Below are 19195 nucleotides of genomic sequence, written 5' to 3'. Positions count from 1 at the left end.
CTTGTTTAGATCTTTTATCTTTGGTGTGTACAATCACATAGAACAGCCTGACTCTTAAAATGCAGCTACCTTAAGCAGTCGGGACAGAAAAGTACCTGACTTGACTCTCATCCCTAAGAATCAGAATTACCAATTTGTTGTTTTCCTGAACGTATCTATATTAAATGTGAAAGTAATTTTGTTTGTAACTCAGGAAATTACAAGTGCAAGAAGAAAAGGATTCCTAGCTGAACACGCTGCCCCATTCTCTGCGTTCTTGACTGATGGCTTTGGTCGCCAGCATAACTACTTAAGGATCTCCTTGACTGAGAAATGCAACCTCAGGTGTAAGTCCCTTAAGTTTGAATAGGATACGAGTGGGGCAGTATTGTTAGACTCCAGCTCCCGTCAACCCCAGCCAGAACGGCTTCTGATCAGGCATGGTGGGAGTTGTATTCCAGCAAGTTCTAGAGAGCTGCAGGTTCCCCTTCCCTGCAATAGGATCGTGTTTCCTGAAGCCTAAAGATGTGTTTTCATGAGGTAGTTTTACTGGGCGTGTCTTCAGCATAGTTGGACTCTTCTTACATACATTACTTATAGCAGCAGGGTTGCCACCCCAGAACCGCTTTAGTGTTGTTGACTATTATTTTGTGGCAGTTAATACATGTAAGTGGCAACCACAATGGGCAGCTTGGGTCGTGGAATTGGAATCTGCTGCGAAGCATTGCTTCATGAAACACTTTTCTTTCTTTCAGTTCTATTCTTATTTAGCAATAGTTACACATGTCTGTCTGTTTGTCTGTTGTTGTTGTTGTTGTTTTGGCATTTTGTTCATTTGCTGCATGTTTCAGGTCAGTACTGTATGCCAGAGGAGGGAGTTCAGCTCACTCCGAAATCTGAACTGCTGAGCACCCAGGAGATAATCACCCTCGCTAGGCTCTTTGTGAAGGAAGGTGTGGACAAGATCCGATTGACCGGAGGAGAGCCTCTCATTCGGCCTGATGTGATTGACATCATAGGTATGCTCGTTGTATAGTTTTGTTATGCGATGTTCATGGGATCCTCTCATTTACAAAGCATGGTTTAGAACAGTGTGGAAGATGCTACCCGCAGTGCTTTGAAAATTCAGGCAGATCTGTAGGAGCTTCGCTGTACACAAAAGGATGGAATGACAGCCCTTCTGTCAGCTTTGTCCTCTTCTTTTGTATCTCAGTGGATTTCTTTTTCTCATTTTCAGACATTTCTGAAAGTTAGATATGTATCACTATTATGAAATACCTGACTATGCGAAAATAGGTCTGCAATATTTGCTTACCAAGAAAACAGCATCTTTCAGAATCTTTTGCGCACACTCCATTTTACCCATTCTTAGTTTTACTTTGCATGTTATATTAATCCTTAATAGATATAACTTCTGCATAGGAAAAGTGTACGATGGCAGTGTCAAGTGCAAGCCACTTTCTGCAGTGCAGTGGTTGTCCCGCCAATGTAATTGCAGACACTGAAACCCTACACCACAGTTTGTGTGTTACTTTATGTGTGCTTTTCCTCCACAGTTAAAATGTCCTTGGCTAATGGAGCTAAGGTGGTTGAGCTGTGCATGCAGAAGGACCAGAGAGCAGACTGCCTGTGACCCCAGAGCAGTGGTGGCCAAACTTGGCCCTCCAGCTGTTTTTGGACTACATCTCCCATCATCCCTAGCTAACAGGACCAGGAGTCAGGGATGATGGGAATTGTAGTCCCAAAACAGCTGGAGGGCCAGGTTTGGCCCTAGAGGGATGCAGCTGGTCAGGGTGGCCAGTATGGGAGTAAAAATCCGATGTGGAATACAGAGTTTCCTATGTGTCATCCAAGATCATGGGTGATAAGCAGGATGAAGGTGGTAAATGGTTGCTGTCTTTCCAGGAAGACTAGGGTACAGAAATTGGCTTCCAAATATTTATTTAAGAGTGTGGTGCATTGTAAGAAACCAATGTCTGAAAGTCTTATTGTATTTATTTTTTGCAAGTGCTACATTTGCAAGACACACAGTGTGAGGTGGGGTATAAATATAAAAATATGAATATAAGTATAAAAGTAAATTAATAATAATAATAATAATAATAATAATAATGGTATGATACAAGCACTTGACAGTTGTTTCACCCCCTCCCTGGGTTCCTCGTTTTGTCTTATACCCGTTGACCTTATTCTTATTCTTACTTAGTTTTGTTAATATTCTTTTTCTTTACTATGTTTTCGCAGCTCAGATGCGCAAACTAGAAGGGTTGCAAACCATTGCTGTCACGACCAATGGTATTAACTTGGCCAGATTGTTGCCCCGGTTAAAGGAGGCTGGCCTGAATGCCATTAACATCAGTTTGGACACCTTGGTCCCAGCAAAATTTGAATTCATTGTCCGTCGAAAAGGTATAACTGGAAGCTTGCTGTGATTTCCACCATAATGTTTTTTAGCATTTCCATTGTTATATCCTGCAAAGTGTCTGTTTGATTACAAGATGATGCCAAATGGGGAACGAAGGCTGACCATCTCTGCCATCTCTTTCACTCTCTTTTCATTGCAGCCCACTGTATAGAGATGAATATTCAGGAATTAATCATCAGAGTGCTTGCTGTTTGTGTGACTCCTACTTTGCTTATTTAGCAGAGACAGCATGCTAGAACTGAGAAGGCTTGTAATCTACATTAGACAGGGCAAATTGGGATAAAAGAAAAAAGGAAAGAGCTTTATAAAAGAATAGTAAAAAGTAGTTAATTGGCATTGCTTAATGTGGAACACTGGTGGGTTTCAGAAAGGCTCTGCTGATTTTTATTTTAAGAAAGGGGGGGTTATGGCAGGTAGCTTGATAAATAGTTGGCTAAAGATTGACAAATAGTTCCATTTAAAAGAAGGAATGGCAAAGAAGACCCCCAAGGAGTTCACAGAAAAGCAAAGTCCCACAAAGAACAGAGAACAAGGAGAAACATACAGTGGTGCCTCGCTAGACGAATGCCTCGCTAGACGAATGCCTCGCTAGACGAAAGGCATTCGCTAGCGGAAGGCTGTCTCGCAAGAAGAAAATGTCAATGGGCTTGCCTCGCAAGACGGATTTTTTTTTTTGTCAAACCGCTATTTTCCCGTTGGTGCTTCGCAAGACGAAAAATTCGCTATACGACAACACTCGCAGAACGAATTATTTTCGTCTTGCGAGGCACCACTGTAAATGACTTTGCAAATTCAGTGCCATCCAGGTTTTTCATGCTACAGATCCCATCAGCCCTTTTAGTCCAAAACATCTGGGGGGCATTAGGTTGGAGAAGGCTGCCTTAAATGGCAAGAGCAGGAAACATGGAATTGATGTGGAAAGTCAAGAGAACACATACAGGTATAGAGACCTAAGGCAAGGTGTGTTGTCTTAGTAAGAGGTGAAAAAGGGATGGATTGTAAACAAGAGCATTCTAGACTGAGATAAGGATGTTCAGTTGCTTCATTTGTAGTTCATAGTTCAGTATAGCAGCTGAAACCAAAACCAATATTAAAATCAAGTCCCATTAGTATGGAGTATCAATTAATGGCATGTCAGATATCCAATTTACAGTCGTTCATGACTGGACATAACTGTCAGGGGTCCTTTACCTTTTTCCATATGCATTAAATATGTTTCTTGGCATCTTGAAGCAGCCTTAGCCGTAATTCAGGTGCTTTTGCTGAAATTGACCAGTGTTCATGCTTGTAGGAATAAAGCACCAAGGAACACATTCTGCGCATTTTCATAATGGGTCTGCGGAACATGGAGTGTGTAATGCCTTCCATTGCTTCCTCAATGCAGATGCAGTATCTTAAATTGAAAGGCTTATTATAATACTGCTAATGGGGGGAAAGCCACTTGTTGAAATGTCAACAACTGTTCTCTGCTCAAACCTAAATCAATCAATTGGATGTTCAAGGCCATCGTTGATAAAATAATAAAATGCCATTGTTGAATATAAGGGTGTTTTATTATTAGCCGATAAAGCTAAGTTATTCTGGACAAAAATACTTTAGCTGGTTATAAATCCCAACTTGGTGACGGCTATTCTAGAATCTAACATGCACATGTGACCCAAAAATACCCTTGCCAAGAAATCATACAGTTGGCTTATTTTCTAGGGCTACTTCACAGAAGTGAGAAACACTCTGTCCCCCATATTATAATGGTAGGGCCTCAGCACCGAATGAAAATTAGTACATTCCCTCGCCTGCCCCCCAAAGGTGCCAAGAATGTGCTCCTTTTTGTAAGGCTTAAATGGTCCTGCAAAATTGGGGTGGAAGCCTAGAAGTAATGTTCACATACTTTCCTGTGGGGTGATTACAGCAGATTTTTCAGATATAAGTTTGGAAGGTTTTACTTAGAAGAAGAAGAAGAAGAGAAGAAGAGTTTGGATTTGATATCCCGCTTTTTACTACCCGAAGGAGTCTCAAAGCGGCTAACATTCTCCTTTCCCTTCCTCCCCCACAACAAACACTCTGTGAGGTGAGTGGGGCTGAGAGACTTCAGAGAAGTGTGACTAGCCCAAGGTCACCCAGCAGCTGCATGTGGAGGAGTGCAGACACGAACCCGGTTCCCCAGATTACGAGTCTGCCGCTCCTAACCACTACACCAAACTGGCTAGAAGAAGAAGGGGAAAAAAATTTAATGGCAATTTGAGCCATTTGGCAGTAGTGGCAGGAAACAGGATTAATATTGCTTCAACAGAGCCTGTCACATGAACTACAACTGAAGCCAGACTTTGAATGGCAAGCTTGTTCCAGTTTTCAGCCTGTTCTTTAGAGATGAAATGTGGTTTCATAGCCACTAGATGGTGCCCCCATATCGCTTTAATCAAACGTACACTTTTTTAAAAATCCAATAAAAAGTGTCTTTAATAGGTTCAAGATGTTAGTACATTTCCTTTTCGTTTCTAAATATGGATTGTGCTATGTTTGGGAATCTCTGCAGAGTTGGGAGAGACTGACCTTTACCTACATATGATAACGTATCAAATGATAGAAATCGTATTGCACAGTTGTGTAGGTCTGCTAAAACCAACATGGAAATCTGCAAATCCAGTGTGGTGCACCCTATTCAGTGTAATGCCCAGGGCAGTTGTGACTTAACCAATGCTTTGGACAGAGATTCATAGTTTGGTCAGCAATGACGCCTTCTGTGGACATGCAAGGCATTAAGATGATGGGGGGCTGCTGAGCTCAGAGACAGACCTCATCCAAGCATTTTGTAAATGAACAAGATGTAGTGATGGCCACAAACTCTGAAAAAGGCTTTAAACACGTTCAGTTGAAACAGAAAAGTCTTTATGGCTGATAGCCAGAATGGCTATATGCTACTTCCAGGATCAGAAGCGGCGTGCCTCTACATACCGATCACTGAGGGGGCAGCAGCAGGAGAGGGCTGCTTCCCTCATGCCCTGTTTGTGGGCTTCCCAAAAGGCATCTGGTTTTGATTCCTGTGAGGAACAAGATGCTTGGCTTGATGGGTCTCTGGTCTGATCAAATGGACTACTCTTAGGTCCTTCCTCTGACTCTCAGTGGAATGTCTGGGAAGGAAGCTTGAAGCTTGACTGAGCTTATTCTCTGCAGAGGAATGATCTGCTCAGATGTCAGGCTATCTCTTTGCAGATCGTCCCTGACATGCCCATTAGGAAAACAAGTGAGCTGGTATGAATTGCCTAGATGTTAGTTTGTGATTGTCTTAACGCTTGATCGCTTGTGTTCCGATTACTTGTTCTCTTGGTTCTGAATTGTCTTATGACTTTCCTAAAGTCATACAAATGACCCCTTTCTTTCCTGACCTGTTTCTAAGCCTTTCCGTAAGGTTCTTGTTCCTGAGAGTAGCTCCTCAGTGTTTATCACCATATAAGCTCATACCAATAACAAACTTACGTCTCTAAGGTGCTACTGGAAGGAATTTTTTTATTTTGTTTTGACTACGGCAGACCAACACGGCTACCTACCTCTACCTTGTGTGGTCATTGTCCAGACTTGCCAGAAGTAATGGCTGTTTATTAATTGAGCAGAGCAGCCTTTGGCCTATGAGATGGAGATTAACTGATTCTGCTGTTAGATAACAATCATAATCTGCCACAAAAATACAAATTGTGGACTGTTGGGAAGTTTATGTTACACTTGACATCAAAGTCATATAGTTTCCCATTATTGGACTTTTAATGTCAGAAGACAGACTTTATGTGGTTTTTTTATTAAATTCAGTTTATATTTTAAGAAAGAAGACCTATGTTTGTGTGAGTGTGTATCTTATGTGTTTAATGTATGTATAAATACACGAATTTGTGCATTGCATGTGTGTTTACATTTAGAAAAAATATATATTTTTATCCATCCTGTGTCATAGCTGATTTTTGTTTTTATTTTAGGTTTCCATAAAGTAATGGAGGGGATCCAAAAAGCCACTGAACTTGGGTATGATCCTGTTAAGGTGAGAATTATTATCTTCTTGATACATGTTTGTGGCTGGTATCACTGTTGCTGAATAAAAAATGGGAAACACAACTGAGTGTAGAGGCTCCATCCAGATAATTGAGTTCTGAAATAAATTCTTAATACCCAACTTTAGGGTTTTCATTAAAGAAACAAGTAATGGGGAAAATGTTATTTTGCAGTGATAATCCTTCTGAGCTTTTATCTTGATTTCCACTTATTCTGTGATGTGCATGATGTTGCCATGGACATATTCAATTTAATCAGCTGGCTTTTCCTTCCTCCTAGGTGAACTGTGTAGTTATGAGAGGTCTTAATGAAGATGAGCTGGTAGATTTTGTGGCTCTGACAGAGAAGCAGCCCCTGGATGTGCGCTTCATAGAATACATGCCCTTTGATGGTGAGCATTTCAGCCAACCTGGCTGTACTTTGGCTGAGAAAATGGATGGTGCTGAAGTGAGCAATTCCCACTTCTCCAGAAGTTGGTGATGTCGACCGAGGAGATGTCTGCAGTTTCTGTGGCCTGAGAGCTTTCTTGTTTGAAAGGGGACAAACAAAAATTCCGGGGAATGCTTTATTTGTACTTTCTGTGTGATCCCAGACAGAAAGTAACACGTCACAAAATAAGCTTCTGTTGCACTCTCACTGCCGCACACGTTGCTCAGCAATATTGGTTCTCCTCTCATTCTAGGCAACAAGTGAACTTCAGGAAAATGTGAGCTATAAGGAGATGCTCGATACAATCAAGCAGAGGTGGCCAGGACTGGAAAAAGTGCCTTGTGAAGAAGCCTCTAGCACTGCTAAGGTGATTAAGCAATGACTTAAGTGAAGGAAAGTACTTGTAATCTGTTTTTAGATCATCCTGTGACAATTGCATATTCTGTTTATGTCTTTATATTTTTATGTATTTGGGGTTTGTTACTAGCTTCCATTTTTCAAATACTTAAAACATACAGAAAAACCAGGTAGCAGTGAAGGAAAGTGAAATGCTTTTAAGAAGTGGAAATCAAGCATGGAGAAAATAGAAATCCTATCAGAATTATTAATAGCAATAGTGCTTCATAGGCTGCAATTTGTGAAGTATGACCTCAAAGGATTTCACATAAGAATCTTTCTAGGTTTGCTGGGGGAAAAAAACATTTTCTTGTTGATGTCTGCTACACATTGAGAGTTTTATGCATGTATTTTGTTGCCTTTACATGTGCATAGATTATGGAATCCATGACCAATTGTGATTTTTCAGAATTTATACACTTGACTAATATAGACCAAGTCCAGTTGTTATACATGATCTACAGATGGTTACTTTCTACACCAAAACTTGTTCCTTGAACAAGTTTTAAAGTAAACGTCATCTCGTCGCATTTTGCTGAAATGCCACGAACGATGTGTTGTGGAATCTTCCGTTTGCACACATATTGGGGCAAAACTCGCACAACCAGATTTTATAGGGAAATGTTGGGACGAAGATAAGACGCTCTGTAATTCTGGCAGCTACTCCTAATCAGATGTGTGGCCATACATAGTGAAAGAGTGATACAGCCATGGAGAGTTTTTCATTTTTCAGCATTGGTTTCACACATATGTACTGAACAATTTTTCAGTTTGTGGTAAGATTTCCTTATGGCAACTTACCTTGGATTTAGCCTGTGCCGTATCTTCATCTCTTCAGTGGCGGAGGAAGGGGGGTGCGGGCCACCCTGGGTGTCATCACTGGGGGGGGGGTGAGAAATGACAAAAATGTGAGTTTTAAAAAATAATAATAAAATTGTGCTCATAAAACTTTTAGTTCAGTCAACAAATGTAATGAAATGCGGCTGGCACTGGGCGCCACACCGCGGAGGCCGGCACTTACCCGGGGCCTGCAGTGTGCCCGAGCCACGCGTCTCTCCTGGAGTGACGTGGTGGCTTGGAACCTGCAGGCTCCACGCTGCCTAAATGGCAGCGTGGGACTTGCGTCTGCCCTCTACCTCTTCCTCAGCTGCCCTACAGCTGACGGGGAGGCGGTGGAGAGGCTCCATGCAGTGTGCCCCGCCCCCAACTGCAGGACGCGCATGCCGCACCCAGCACCTGAGCGGCTAGCTACGCCGCTGCGTCTCTTACTCCAGTTTTCATTAACTGGAATAGGGCATTGCTGAAGCCAGTTTAGGTTAGATATCAACGAAGATGTGCTTCAACTCTCTCTCTGTTTTCTCTTTCTCAATCCATGGCTGCGTCACAACAGGCATATAAGGTGCCGCATTTTCAGGGACAGGTCAGCTTCATCACCTCAATGTCTGAACACTTCTGTGGATCCTGCAATCGACTGAGGATCACAGCTGATGGAAACTTGAAGGTAGGAGCATGATGTTATTCACCAGCTTCACCTGGGCCATTAGAGTGCTTACTAACAATGATTACCATATATACTCGAGTATAAGCTGACCGAATATAAGCTGAGGCACCTAATTTTACTACAAAAAATCCGGAGAAGCTTATTGACTCGAGTATAAGCTGGGTATGCGTGTGTGTGTCGTGGCAGAGGAGGAGGAGAGAGCAGTTGGAAGTACTCTTTCTCACTGCTCTCTCCTCCTACCCTCCATCTTTGCCGCTGTCGGTGGCAGCAGGGAAGGAGGAGGATGGAACAGCTGGAAAGGGATCTTTCGGGCTGCTCCCCCCACCCACGGCCGCCGCTCACAAGAGCAGGGATCATAGCTGCGTTTGGGAGAGGCACAGCGCAGCATTATCTCACAACCGCGGCTCCGATCCCTGCCCTTTCAAGAGGTGGGTGACTATGGCAGGAGCAGCAGCCCGAAAGTGCTCCTTTCTTGCCGCTCCTCCCCCTGCCGCCACCCACCTCACTTGAGTATAAGCCGAGGGCGGCTTTTTCAGCACAAAAAATGTGCTGAAAAACTTGGCTTATACTCGAGTATATGCGGTATATAACCTGCATCAAGTGCGCACAAAGTTGCCATTGCATCCAAAATGGACCAGAAGTCATTGGATGCCTAGTTAGACTCACGCGGTAAATCAAATAACAGTCCCTGTTGGATCCTGTTGTAGATTTTTGTTTTGCTGTTGGAAAGAACAACTGTGTCTTTTTCCTTGGCTCTCGGTGTCGCAGAAACTGCCTTGTTTTCATAATGCAGCATATTTGAGCTGTTAAACTAATTGGTGAGAAGTCTGTGAAGATAAACACATTGTGTAGCTTTTTTATGTTAAATCCTCTCAAATTGGCAGCAGGAATGCTACTCTCGGTAATGTGACTGGGAGGGTGTGGGTTTTCTCTTTGCCAGTATCCAGTTTCATTGATCTGTCAAATCAGACATGTGTTTCACAGACTGAATTGGGGGTGGGGATGGGGGTGGGTCTAGGAGGAAGAACGCTTCCTGCCACGTTATGCTTCCTGCCATGTTGTGTTTTGTTTTTTTTTTAAATTAGCTTTCAATTAAATATTGGCACTTCCCACCCAGTGGTGACAGCCTTGCTTCCTGATCCCTGCCCTTCAAAATTTTCTGCAGTTGAAAAAGTGATGGCTATTGCCTTCAAATGTCCCCTTGACTACCAAGCCCCACATGGGGGCTGATTCACTTTTGGGCAGAGTATAATTAAAGACTGATCTGGAGATAAAAACCTTTTGAGGATGTTTTCATGCCATCAAAGTTGATGCATCCAGGCAAACAGGGTTACCGGTATATGATTCTCTCTCCTCTCATCTTTTTTTTACAGGTGTGCCTTTTGGAAATGCAGAAGTGTCCTTGCGAGATCACTTACGATCTAACGCCACAGAAGAAGAATTGGTTCAAATCATTGGGGCAGCTGTTGGCAGGAAAAAGAAACAACATGCAGGTATTTCGTTTTACGATTCCCCCCCCCCACCCCCAAGTAGTATAGGCTGCATTGTGCACTTCATTTAAGAGCAATGCACTGCCATGGTGCCTAATAAAATTATGACCATAGGATTTTTATCTATCTCTCCATCTATTTCTGTCTGTCCTGCAGTCCTACCAATATTTTTTTTAGCATGAGAGGATCCTGTTTTATGCTGAAAGTGTTATGTGCATCTTAAGCGGCTGCTGGTCACATTATTTACCTGGTCACACATTTTCCACCTAATTTTTAGTCCCACATAGCAACACAAATACAGCTGGTTATGTTGTGACAGTGTGAAAGTTTCAGTTGTTGCAAATGTGTATTCAGGAATTTTCCTGTGTTTTAGTTGCTCGATTTGCCTAGTAGGTGGCAAATAAATGCTACTGTTGACCCAGGGATCTGGAAGCCTGGAGTGGTAGGCAGGCAGAGTCAAAAGAAACAGTATGTGGCCTCTATTTAACCAGGAATAGGGGGTCCATTTTCCTTTCTTAGCAAAGGTTTCTACACCTTCATGCCTTTTATAAATTAGCCTTATTGTCAAAGAGATGACACCAGAGCCTTTGGAACCATCCAGAATTCTGCCGCCAGAAGACCCAAACCTTATTATATTTGTTTTTGAGGTCGAAGGTGAACCTCTGTAGGGAAACATTGATAATTCTGAGGCACATGCCTGGCTTTCCTAGAGCCCTGCCATTTCAGGTCCTGTTGTGCCATTCTACCTTCTCACCCAATCCTTCTCCACTAGTTTGCTACAGGAACCTGGCTGCCCATTTCCCATGCGAACTGTTTAACAGCAGTTCTGCTTCAGGAGGTTCAGACTGTTTCCTTTTTCAGTTAAAGGATGTTAAAGAAGCCCATTTCTTGGGATGAATTCTTCACCTCTGTGCTTCTGAATACTTTTTCCTTATCGGGACTGGCTAACTAGATGTCTTGAGTGCAAACATCTATGCTATTCCTTGCACTTTACAAGTACTGTTTCCATTTACAACGCAAAGCCAATGTGACTTAAAATCCTCAGCACCCTCTGATTCTTGCCTATCTCTCCTTTATTTTCCCCCAGGCATGTTCAACATTTCCCAGATGAAGAACAGGCCAATGATCCTCATTGGTGGGTGACCAATCAGTACGTAATAAACCATATCACAATGCTGTATTTACATTTGCCCCTTGGGGAAAGAAAACAGTCTTTTCCTAGGCTGAGTGTGTTTGAATTTTTAAAAACAGCTCACAATGAGAAATCGCATGTTGCTTGGCAAAAACACTCGCCATCTCCTTGGCCATTCACTTCCACCTTTTGCTGAGTGTACAGCTTGTTTATTCATGCTCATGGGGGTTTATGAGCTGCCTGTCTTTTTCCTCCATAGCCTGTAGGTAAGCAGTTTATAGTGAAGGGGTGCCTCATTCTCTCTGTGTTCTTATCGGCCTCTTTAAAATTGGGCGCATTGCCAGAATTACATAGTTGGGATTTGGGTAACTTGGGAACGGGAACAATTAGCTACTAGCACTTCCACAGCATGGGAGAACTATGTGGTAAGCCAGTACTCATCCCACTGGCGCTCTATTGAAATAGGTTTGGGGACTTGCTTGTAATTCAACAAGACGTTTTGGGGAGAGCGAAGGAAGCTCAATGCAAAGATGGGACCCCTCTAGCTGGCTTTGGAATGGCAGGCAGGCTGCCTACAGTCTGTTTACGCAGCTAAGAACTGGATTGAGTCTGTCAAGCGTGCATTCGGCATCTCGGGAAATCTAACCACTGGCATTCTCTGTACAAACAGTCTGGTTTCTGTGACCAGAGTTGAGCCAGCTTTGTCATGACATGCAGGCTAGCCGAGGTATATGGAGAATGACTAGAAGGGCCTCCTAATTTGGACTTCAGGCTGATTGCATGGTTCCCCCGAAAGCCAGGCTAGCATGTAAACAGGCAGAAGGAAGCGGCTGGAGAACACACCAAGGAGGTGTTGAGGGAACGTGGCCTCCACTGCCACTGAATGCTGTGTAAAGAATTAGTTGTGCTGCTCTGCTGCCTTAACATATTTCCACGCTTCCCTTCACTGCTTTAACAGGATTTTTAAAAAAGCGATCTCATTGTTTCCCTTTGACATCTTGCTTCACGTAGGCTCATTGGCAGGAGAGTGTGCGGGGTTGGGGGATTTTGGCAATTGCAAAAAGCAAAGTATAATCTATACAGCATAGAGTTAATGAGGACTGAGTTGGCAGCGCTGGATTCTAGAGTATAGTCTTTCTAAGCCCTCATTTCCCTAATCTGTATGTTATGCTTCTTCCTCTTCCTGCATGTATATGCAGTTGTAACCAGGCAGACCTGGAAGCACACTCCCCGGCCCATGATAGAATGTATATTCACTGTGCCTTATCCCTTGCAAAATACTAGGGCAATGCTTCTCCCCCCTTCCACTGCTAGGATAGCCATTGCGGCTAACTCCTCTCCCGTCACATAAAATGGAAAGCTAGCCGCTATATTTCAAGCTGTCTGAAATTTGAAGAGGCCATCTGGAAAAAAACCAGAACATGGGTGCACATATAGCATAGATTTGCTGGCAAGTGAACTGGAGAGAGTCCAGTATGGTTGGAGGCCTGGCTCTATTGTTTGCTTAACCTCACATTTAGTCCCAGACCTATGGAGAAGGGCAGGATTTCCCCTTCAAATTCCACCTGGTATTTGGTTGCAAGTGGCACCTAAGTAATATTTCCCCATTCCCCCCCCCCCTGCTGTTATGAGTATCCTGGACTGCAGGTCTCTTTGTCTGGCCCTTGGGACTCTCCTCAGGCCATTCCCCACTCATGGTCCCTGCCTTGCAATCTCCTTTAATGTGTCCTTGAAATGTGAGGATGCCTCTTATTTATCTGGATAGAGAGAGGGTGTGGGTGTGTGTGGGTGTGTGGGTGTGAGAGAGAGAGAGAGAGAGAGAGAGAGAGAGAGAGAGAGAGAGTGAGTTCTGGCTCTTCATGGCTGGAATGTAGACTACTGTAGAAAAGCAAGCATCACATCCATAGCTCCTTAGAGACCAACTGAGTTTGTTCCTGGTATGAGCTTTCGTGTGCATGCACACTTCTTCAGATACTTCTTCTTCAGCTATCTGAAGAAGTGTGCATGCACACGAAAGCTCATACCAGGAACAAACTCAGTTGGTCTCTAAGGTGCTACTAGAAAGAATTTTCGATTTTGTTTTGACTATGGCAGACCAACACGGCTACCCACCTGTAACTGATCCATAGCTCCGCCCACCTTTGCCTTTGCACACACACACCCCGGGCATGCCCTCTCCAGCCAGCTGCCTATGAAGGGATGCAGCCCTTGGATGAAAACCACTTCCCCACTCCCATAGCACTGCCTACTCACGTCACCTATAGGAAATTCCCACAGATCATTTGAGCATGTGGCAGGCATCTTCCATCACTTTTTCAGCATTCTTGGTCCCTGGTTAGGCAACCATGATGAAATTTTAACACACACACACCCCAACCTCTTTGGCTGGCAACATTCCAAAATGTATTTGGAACCTCTTCTTCTGAATTAATTTGTCTTGTGTTGGGAGAGGAGGAAGTGATATTCAGAATCTTGCAGAGAATTTGCAGTCCAGGGGAACCGGCTAAGAATACACCCATCGTTATTTATTTGTGGGGCAACTGGCTGTAAATCCATGGTGAGGAAAATGGTGCCAGTCTTTTTTGAAACATCAAGCCCTGCACTGTTGGACCAAACATGTTAAAAAGTGGTGCATTACTTGCAATATGAGCTTCCTGGTGGAAGGCAGTTGCGCTGCAGGAGTGTGTTTTTGCAGCCCAGAATTAGAGCCTCCTGAGTGCTCCAGCGTTTCTAAAAGAAGGGACACATTCTCTTATATGAAAAGACGTTGAATCCTTTGTAAGGATTCATCTTAAAGACATAGCTGGTCTGTGAGCTGAACTGCACCAAGCCTTGCCTCATCGCTCTGCTGCTGGAAATGAAATAGGACTGCTGGGGGAACAGAAGCTTCCCAGGGAAGCAGGAAAAAAAGCATGTGCTGAGACTTCTTAAAGGTACACATCATTAAAAAGAGCTTTGGCTACTGCTTTACATCTCTCCCCCCCCCCCATCTCCCTCCCTTGCTCATAAAAGAATTGCTGCCATTATGTTTAACAGGCTCCTTTTGACTTGGTCCTTGGCACTGGACACTGGAATTGCCACAGCCAAGGGATTAATGAGAAGGGCAGAGAGGGCTGGTTCCCAGTGGACTTGGAACTGAACCTGGCAAAGCTCCCAGCCAGAGCAAAGGTAACGCGTGTCAGCAAGGGAATCTGAGCTTGCCGCAGCAAAGCTCCAAACATGACGTGTCTGTTGTTAACACAGCGAGAGCTGGCAACAGCAAGTGACTCCTTTTTATTGTAGTCGCTTAAAGTTTGGGCTACTGCTCCAAAAGGAGTAAGTCTATGTTGCAGCTTCCTTTCCCATTCTCGGGACTTGGAAGAAGGAGCAGGCAATGGCTTTGCATCAGGAGTAGTGTACTGTAAAAAGCCTATGACGGCACCACAATTCATCGTACTTACTCTTAGCTCAGTTTAATGAGACACGGCTTCGAGCTTGACAGCGTGGCATCTCGCTTTCTGAATCCCAAGGGTGTGTTTGGGGGAAGGTCTGTAGCTCCGGGATAGATATCAGCTTTGCTTGCAGAAAATCCCTGGTTCCTTGGTGTCTCCAGGTACAGCTGCTAATGTCCCCTGCCTGAAAACCTGGATAGCTGGTGTCAATCAGTGTAGAGAGTATTGAACTTGATGGACCGATTGAGTGAACATGAGGCAGCTTCCTATGTTCCTAAACATATGCATGACCATGAAACTAGCTGCCTCGTGAGTGATTGTAGGTCAGTGATGGCCAAACATGGCCCTCCAGCTGCTTTTGGACTACAACTCCCATCATCCCTAGTTAACGGGACCAGTGGTCAGGGATGATGGGAATTGTAGTCTCAAAACAGCTGGAGGGCCAAGTTTGGCCATCACTGTTGTAGGTGAATATATTTATGTGGGCTACAGTATAGAGGGCTACACAGATAGCTTTCCCACCCCAGGCCACCAGCCTTCTAGCCGTCAAGCAAGCTGCTTCTCAAACAATTTTAGAAGGGATATTTGAGATTGTTGGGTCAAGCCCTTGCTCAGGGCAGGAATCTTGCAACTACAGAAACTTTGCCAGACACGGAGCCTCTGCTGGAGTATGTCCAGTGGGGAGCCCATCACCTCTCTAGGTTCTTGCCATTGGGAAGCATCTCCTAATGTTTAGCAGGAGATCCCTTCCCTGCAATTTTCATCTGCTAGTTCCATAATTGCCCTCTGGATGTGTGAAATAGAGAACAAGTCTGCTCCATCTTTTAAGTGGCAAGTCCTCTTGACATTTGAGTGCAGCTATCATGTTTCCTGTTAGCCTTCTCTCCTCCAGGCTAAACATGCCCAGATTTTTCAATCATTCATCATGGACCTTGGTTTCTAGACCTCTCGCCATCTGGTTGCCCTCCTGTATGTTTCTCGAGGGCTGCAATTGCTATTCAGACAAAGTCAAAAGCGTTTTTGGGTGCATTCAAATGGCTGGGTACAGGGAAAGGTGCTCTCTGCCTTTCAGTTGCAGTGTGCTGAAGCTTAGTAGTGGAGTCTTAGTTTTGTGCATGAGTTCATGCACAAATTAGAAGCTGGCCTCTTATTCACAATCCAGTGCACCCTTTAGATTCTTCATGGATGCTCATACTTATTCTTTTTTAAATATGCTGATAGCCCTTGTGACCATGAAGAAAATTGTTTTAAAATGGCACCATTATCTGCTTGAGATTTGATATATGTGGAGCTTTTTAGAGACAGAAACTGGAGCATGTCATTCTGCATGCTCCATCCTTCCCCACAGACCCATTTAGTTCCTGTTCATTCTTGCACTGCAGATTCTCACTAGTATTCCACGAGTCAGCATTTCTTTCCACACTTCTTGTGTTCCGTTAGATGATTCTAGAATAGGGAATAAACTACTAGCTTTTCAGAATGGCTTTAGTAGCCATAATTTAGCCCTGTGCTGAAAATTTCTTCCACCCCCCCCCCAATCATTCTCTTGTCAAGTGATCATAAAAGAAAGTGCATTTGAAAATTATCAAAGAGGAGGGAAAATGTGGGTGAAATTCTGATGGGTGGGGGTACGGGGGTTTTGCTGGACTGAGGGATTTTGTGGGTGTCTTTTCATTCTGCAAGTCAGCTCTGATTATCTGCCTTCTGCAGCGTTCACATGTGCCTGTGTTTCCTGAAAACTTTGACATCAGCAGCTGATCTTTCCTGTAAATGTAGAAGGACAAAGAGGCTATCTCCCATCCCCCTGACAACCATTCATTAACTTTTTTAAAAAGTGAACCATTTTTACTTTTAAAGAATTGGTATGAAAATAATATTTTTTAAGTGGTCAAGGATTCCCTTGTAAATAGAAGCAGCAAACACACCAGCCTGCCCAGCTGCCTGCACTTCAGCTGAAGCCCAGGTAGGTAACTCCTGCCGTGGAGCTTTTTCAGATGAGGAAGTGCTGGCAACCAGGGAGACTGCAGGGTGCTGGAGTAGTGGAAAGAAAACACAGCTCCTTCATCCACCTCACAATAATAAAGTCTGCTCAACCCTGCACTCACAACTCTAAAGCAGCCATCAAACGAGGCCTTAAAATGGAAGCCCATTTTGTGGGGGAAGAAAACTTTTGAGAAATCGAACAGGTTTCTGCACAATGCTACCATGTTGGAGCAGAACACTCATGGAGTATAATTCTGCTCTGTGATAGAATTTGGCTTTCCGGATTGGTGGATTTCTTCAGTTTGAGCCTCAGCTGCTTCCAGTGCCCTGCAGGCCAGCACACACCTACTCAGTTTCATGTACCTGAAAGCAGCTGCTTTCTAATAACTGATAACTGGCCTGGCAAATTAAGTAAATTTCATTATCTAGATGGGTATTCATTTTTCTTCTTCTCTCTCTCCTCTCTCTCTCTCTCTCTCATTTGTGGGGGTTATAGAATTCTTTGTAAAATTCCTAGTAGCTTCTCTCATCCAACAAACTTAACAACCCTGTGTTTTTTTATTTCCCTAGAGGCAGCATCATGGTCGTTCCCACTGCTCCAAGATGCCCTGCAGGACCGAACTTGTTTAAATGACGGGAGCCACAGAACTGGCCACTGGCTGACTCCAAGAGCAAGTTTATACAAACAGATGGGGAAGACATTCCAGAAAAATGTCTTTATAGGACATCATGCTTTGCCAGGAACTTGTTCAACAGGACAGCTTGCAGCAGGAATTCTGCAAGCTCAGCTCCGCAGCCATTGCTTTTGCCAAAAGAACTTGAGCTCAACTTTGGCAGCAAAGTGCCTTAGGACAGGAACTTCTCTCCCTCAGCAGGCTTTTCACATGATTAGAGGCATTCACTCTGGGGTGACCAGGAGCGAAGCAGAGGAGAAGAACCAGGGACCTCTTCCCAGCGGCCAATTTCTTAGTGCCTCAGATCGTCTAACCCACATTGACCAGGAGGGCCGTGCCTCCATGGTGGATGTGGGCAGGAAGCCCGATTCTGAACGGACTGCAGTGGCCAGTGCTGTGGTCCTTCTGGGTGATAAAGCATTTGCCTTGGTGCAACAGAACCAAATGAAAAAGGGGGATGTGCTAGCAGTTGCCCAGATAGCTGGGATTCAGGGAGCCAAGCTGACCAGCCAGTTGATTCCACTGTGCCACAACGTCCCACTGAGTCTGGTGGATGTCTCCCTGAGTCTAGATGAGAGGAGGCATGCAGTGGTGATTCAGGCTCTGTGCCGCACCTATGGGAAAACCGGTGTGGAAATGGAAGCCTTGACTGCTGCCAGCCTAGCTGCCTTGACCGTCTATGATATGTGCAAAGCAGTTACTCGTGACATGGTCATTGAGGAGGTGAAACTGCTCAGCAAGAAAGGAGGGCAAAGAGGAGACTTCCAGAGAGGCTAACATAGGTCTAAAGTTTTCAAACCAATGCATCACTTGCTGGTCATCAAAGGCAGCACCATCGCATACTAGGAAGTGGAGATCTAGCTGCTGGGAATTACAAAGCACAACTTCAGTTATCGATCATTCTTGCCAGTGGACTGGCAGCTGTTTTAATGACTTGACTTACCTGTATGAAACAGACATCGTTCATCTCATTTGCCTGCCTATGTAGTAAATGGGCTCCTTGGCAGTAGTGTTGAAGTTCTCATCTTCCTAGGGTTTATTTGGCTTGCTGAAGTGTAGCTGTACTGAGCAGCTTAATTATTCTCAGTGTAGAAGGCTACAGTCCCCACTATTCATGGCTTTCCATCTTTTGGCACCAGCACTAAAATATGTGCATAATAGTTTTCCACTGGTGTAGAATAATTTGATCCAGAACTAGGAATTCAGGCAGAGACCAAAAAGAAAAAAGGTGATTAGAATTTTCAAGCAAGTGAACAATGATTTTTAGTACTTGGGCCTAACACTGGAAAACATATACTATTTTTTACCACTTCGGCCAAATAATGCTTCGGTACGGTGAGAATAGGCTACATTTCATCCTTGAAAATGGAAATCAGGTGTTTGTCAACTGAGAAAACTGATGCTAAATGCTCAAATTAGTCCCAGTAATGCTGTGAGACTCTTGCTTCCAGTGGTGTTGAATGTTAATGGGGCATTTTAATTCTCACAACAGAATTGTGCCGAACACGGCTACCATTTATCTTCCAATCATTAAATGTTCTGGAAATAGGTCTCCCTTCATCAAAAAATTTTTTTTGAAGCTATAGGCTTGTTTCTTTTCTGGAAGATACTGGAAGGAATACAATTTTGGGATACACACTCCTTTGTGCCGAAACCAGTCACTGGGCTACATTTCTGTCTCCACTCCAAAACATTTCCATCCTGTTTCTATAGAACC

At 43.9% G+C, this 19195-nt stretch overlaps 1 protein-coding gene across 1 annotated transcript in view; it reads left to right on the top strand.

Moving 5' to 3' along the window:
- The window catches only part of MOCS1 (molybdenum cofactor synthesis 1), a 29649-nt gene extending 12189 nt beyond the window's left edge, over nt 1–17460 (top strand). The window contains 10 exon segments of the mRNA XM_033144589.1: nt 194–326; nt 831–998; nt 2224–2388; nt 6370–6431; nt 6722–6837; nt 7133–7238; nt 8658–8781; nt 10142–10261; nt 11346–11408; nt 17375–17460. Of these exon segments, the coding sequence (XP_033000480.1) occupies nt 194–326; nt 831–998; nt 2224–2388; nt 6370–6431; nt 6722–6837; nt 7133–7238; nt 8658–8781; nt 10142–10261; nt 11346–11401 (1050 nt within the window). The 3' untranslated portion in view covers nt 11402–11408; nt 17375–17460.
- Nucleotides 17461–19195: the final 1735 nt, after the last annotated feature.

The sequence above is a fragment of the Lacerta agilis genome, chromosome 3 (assembly GCF_009819535.1).
Source record: "Lacerta agilis isolate rLacAgi1 chromosome 3, rLacAgi1.pri, whole genome shotgun sequence".
Lineage (NCBI taxonomy): Eukaryota > Metazoa > Chordata > Lepidosauria > Squamata > Lacertidae > Lacerta > Lacerta agilis.
Note: the sequence above shows the minus strand (reverse complement) of the source record. Positions and strands in the feature narration are given on the sequence as shown.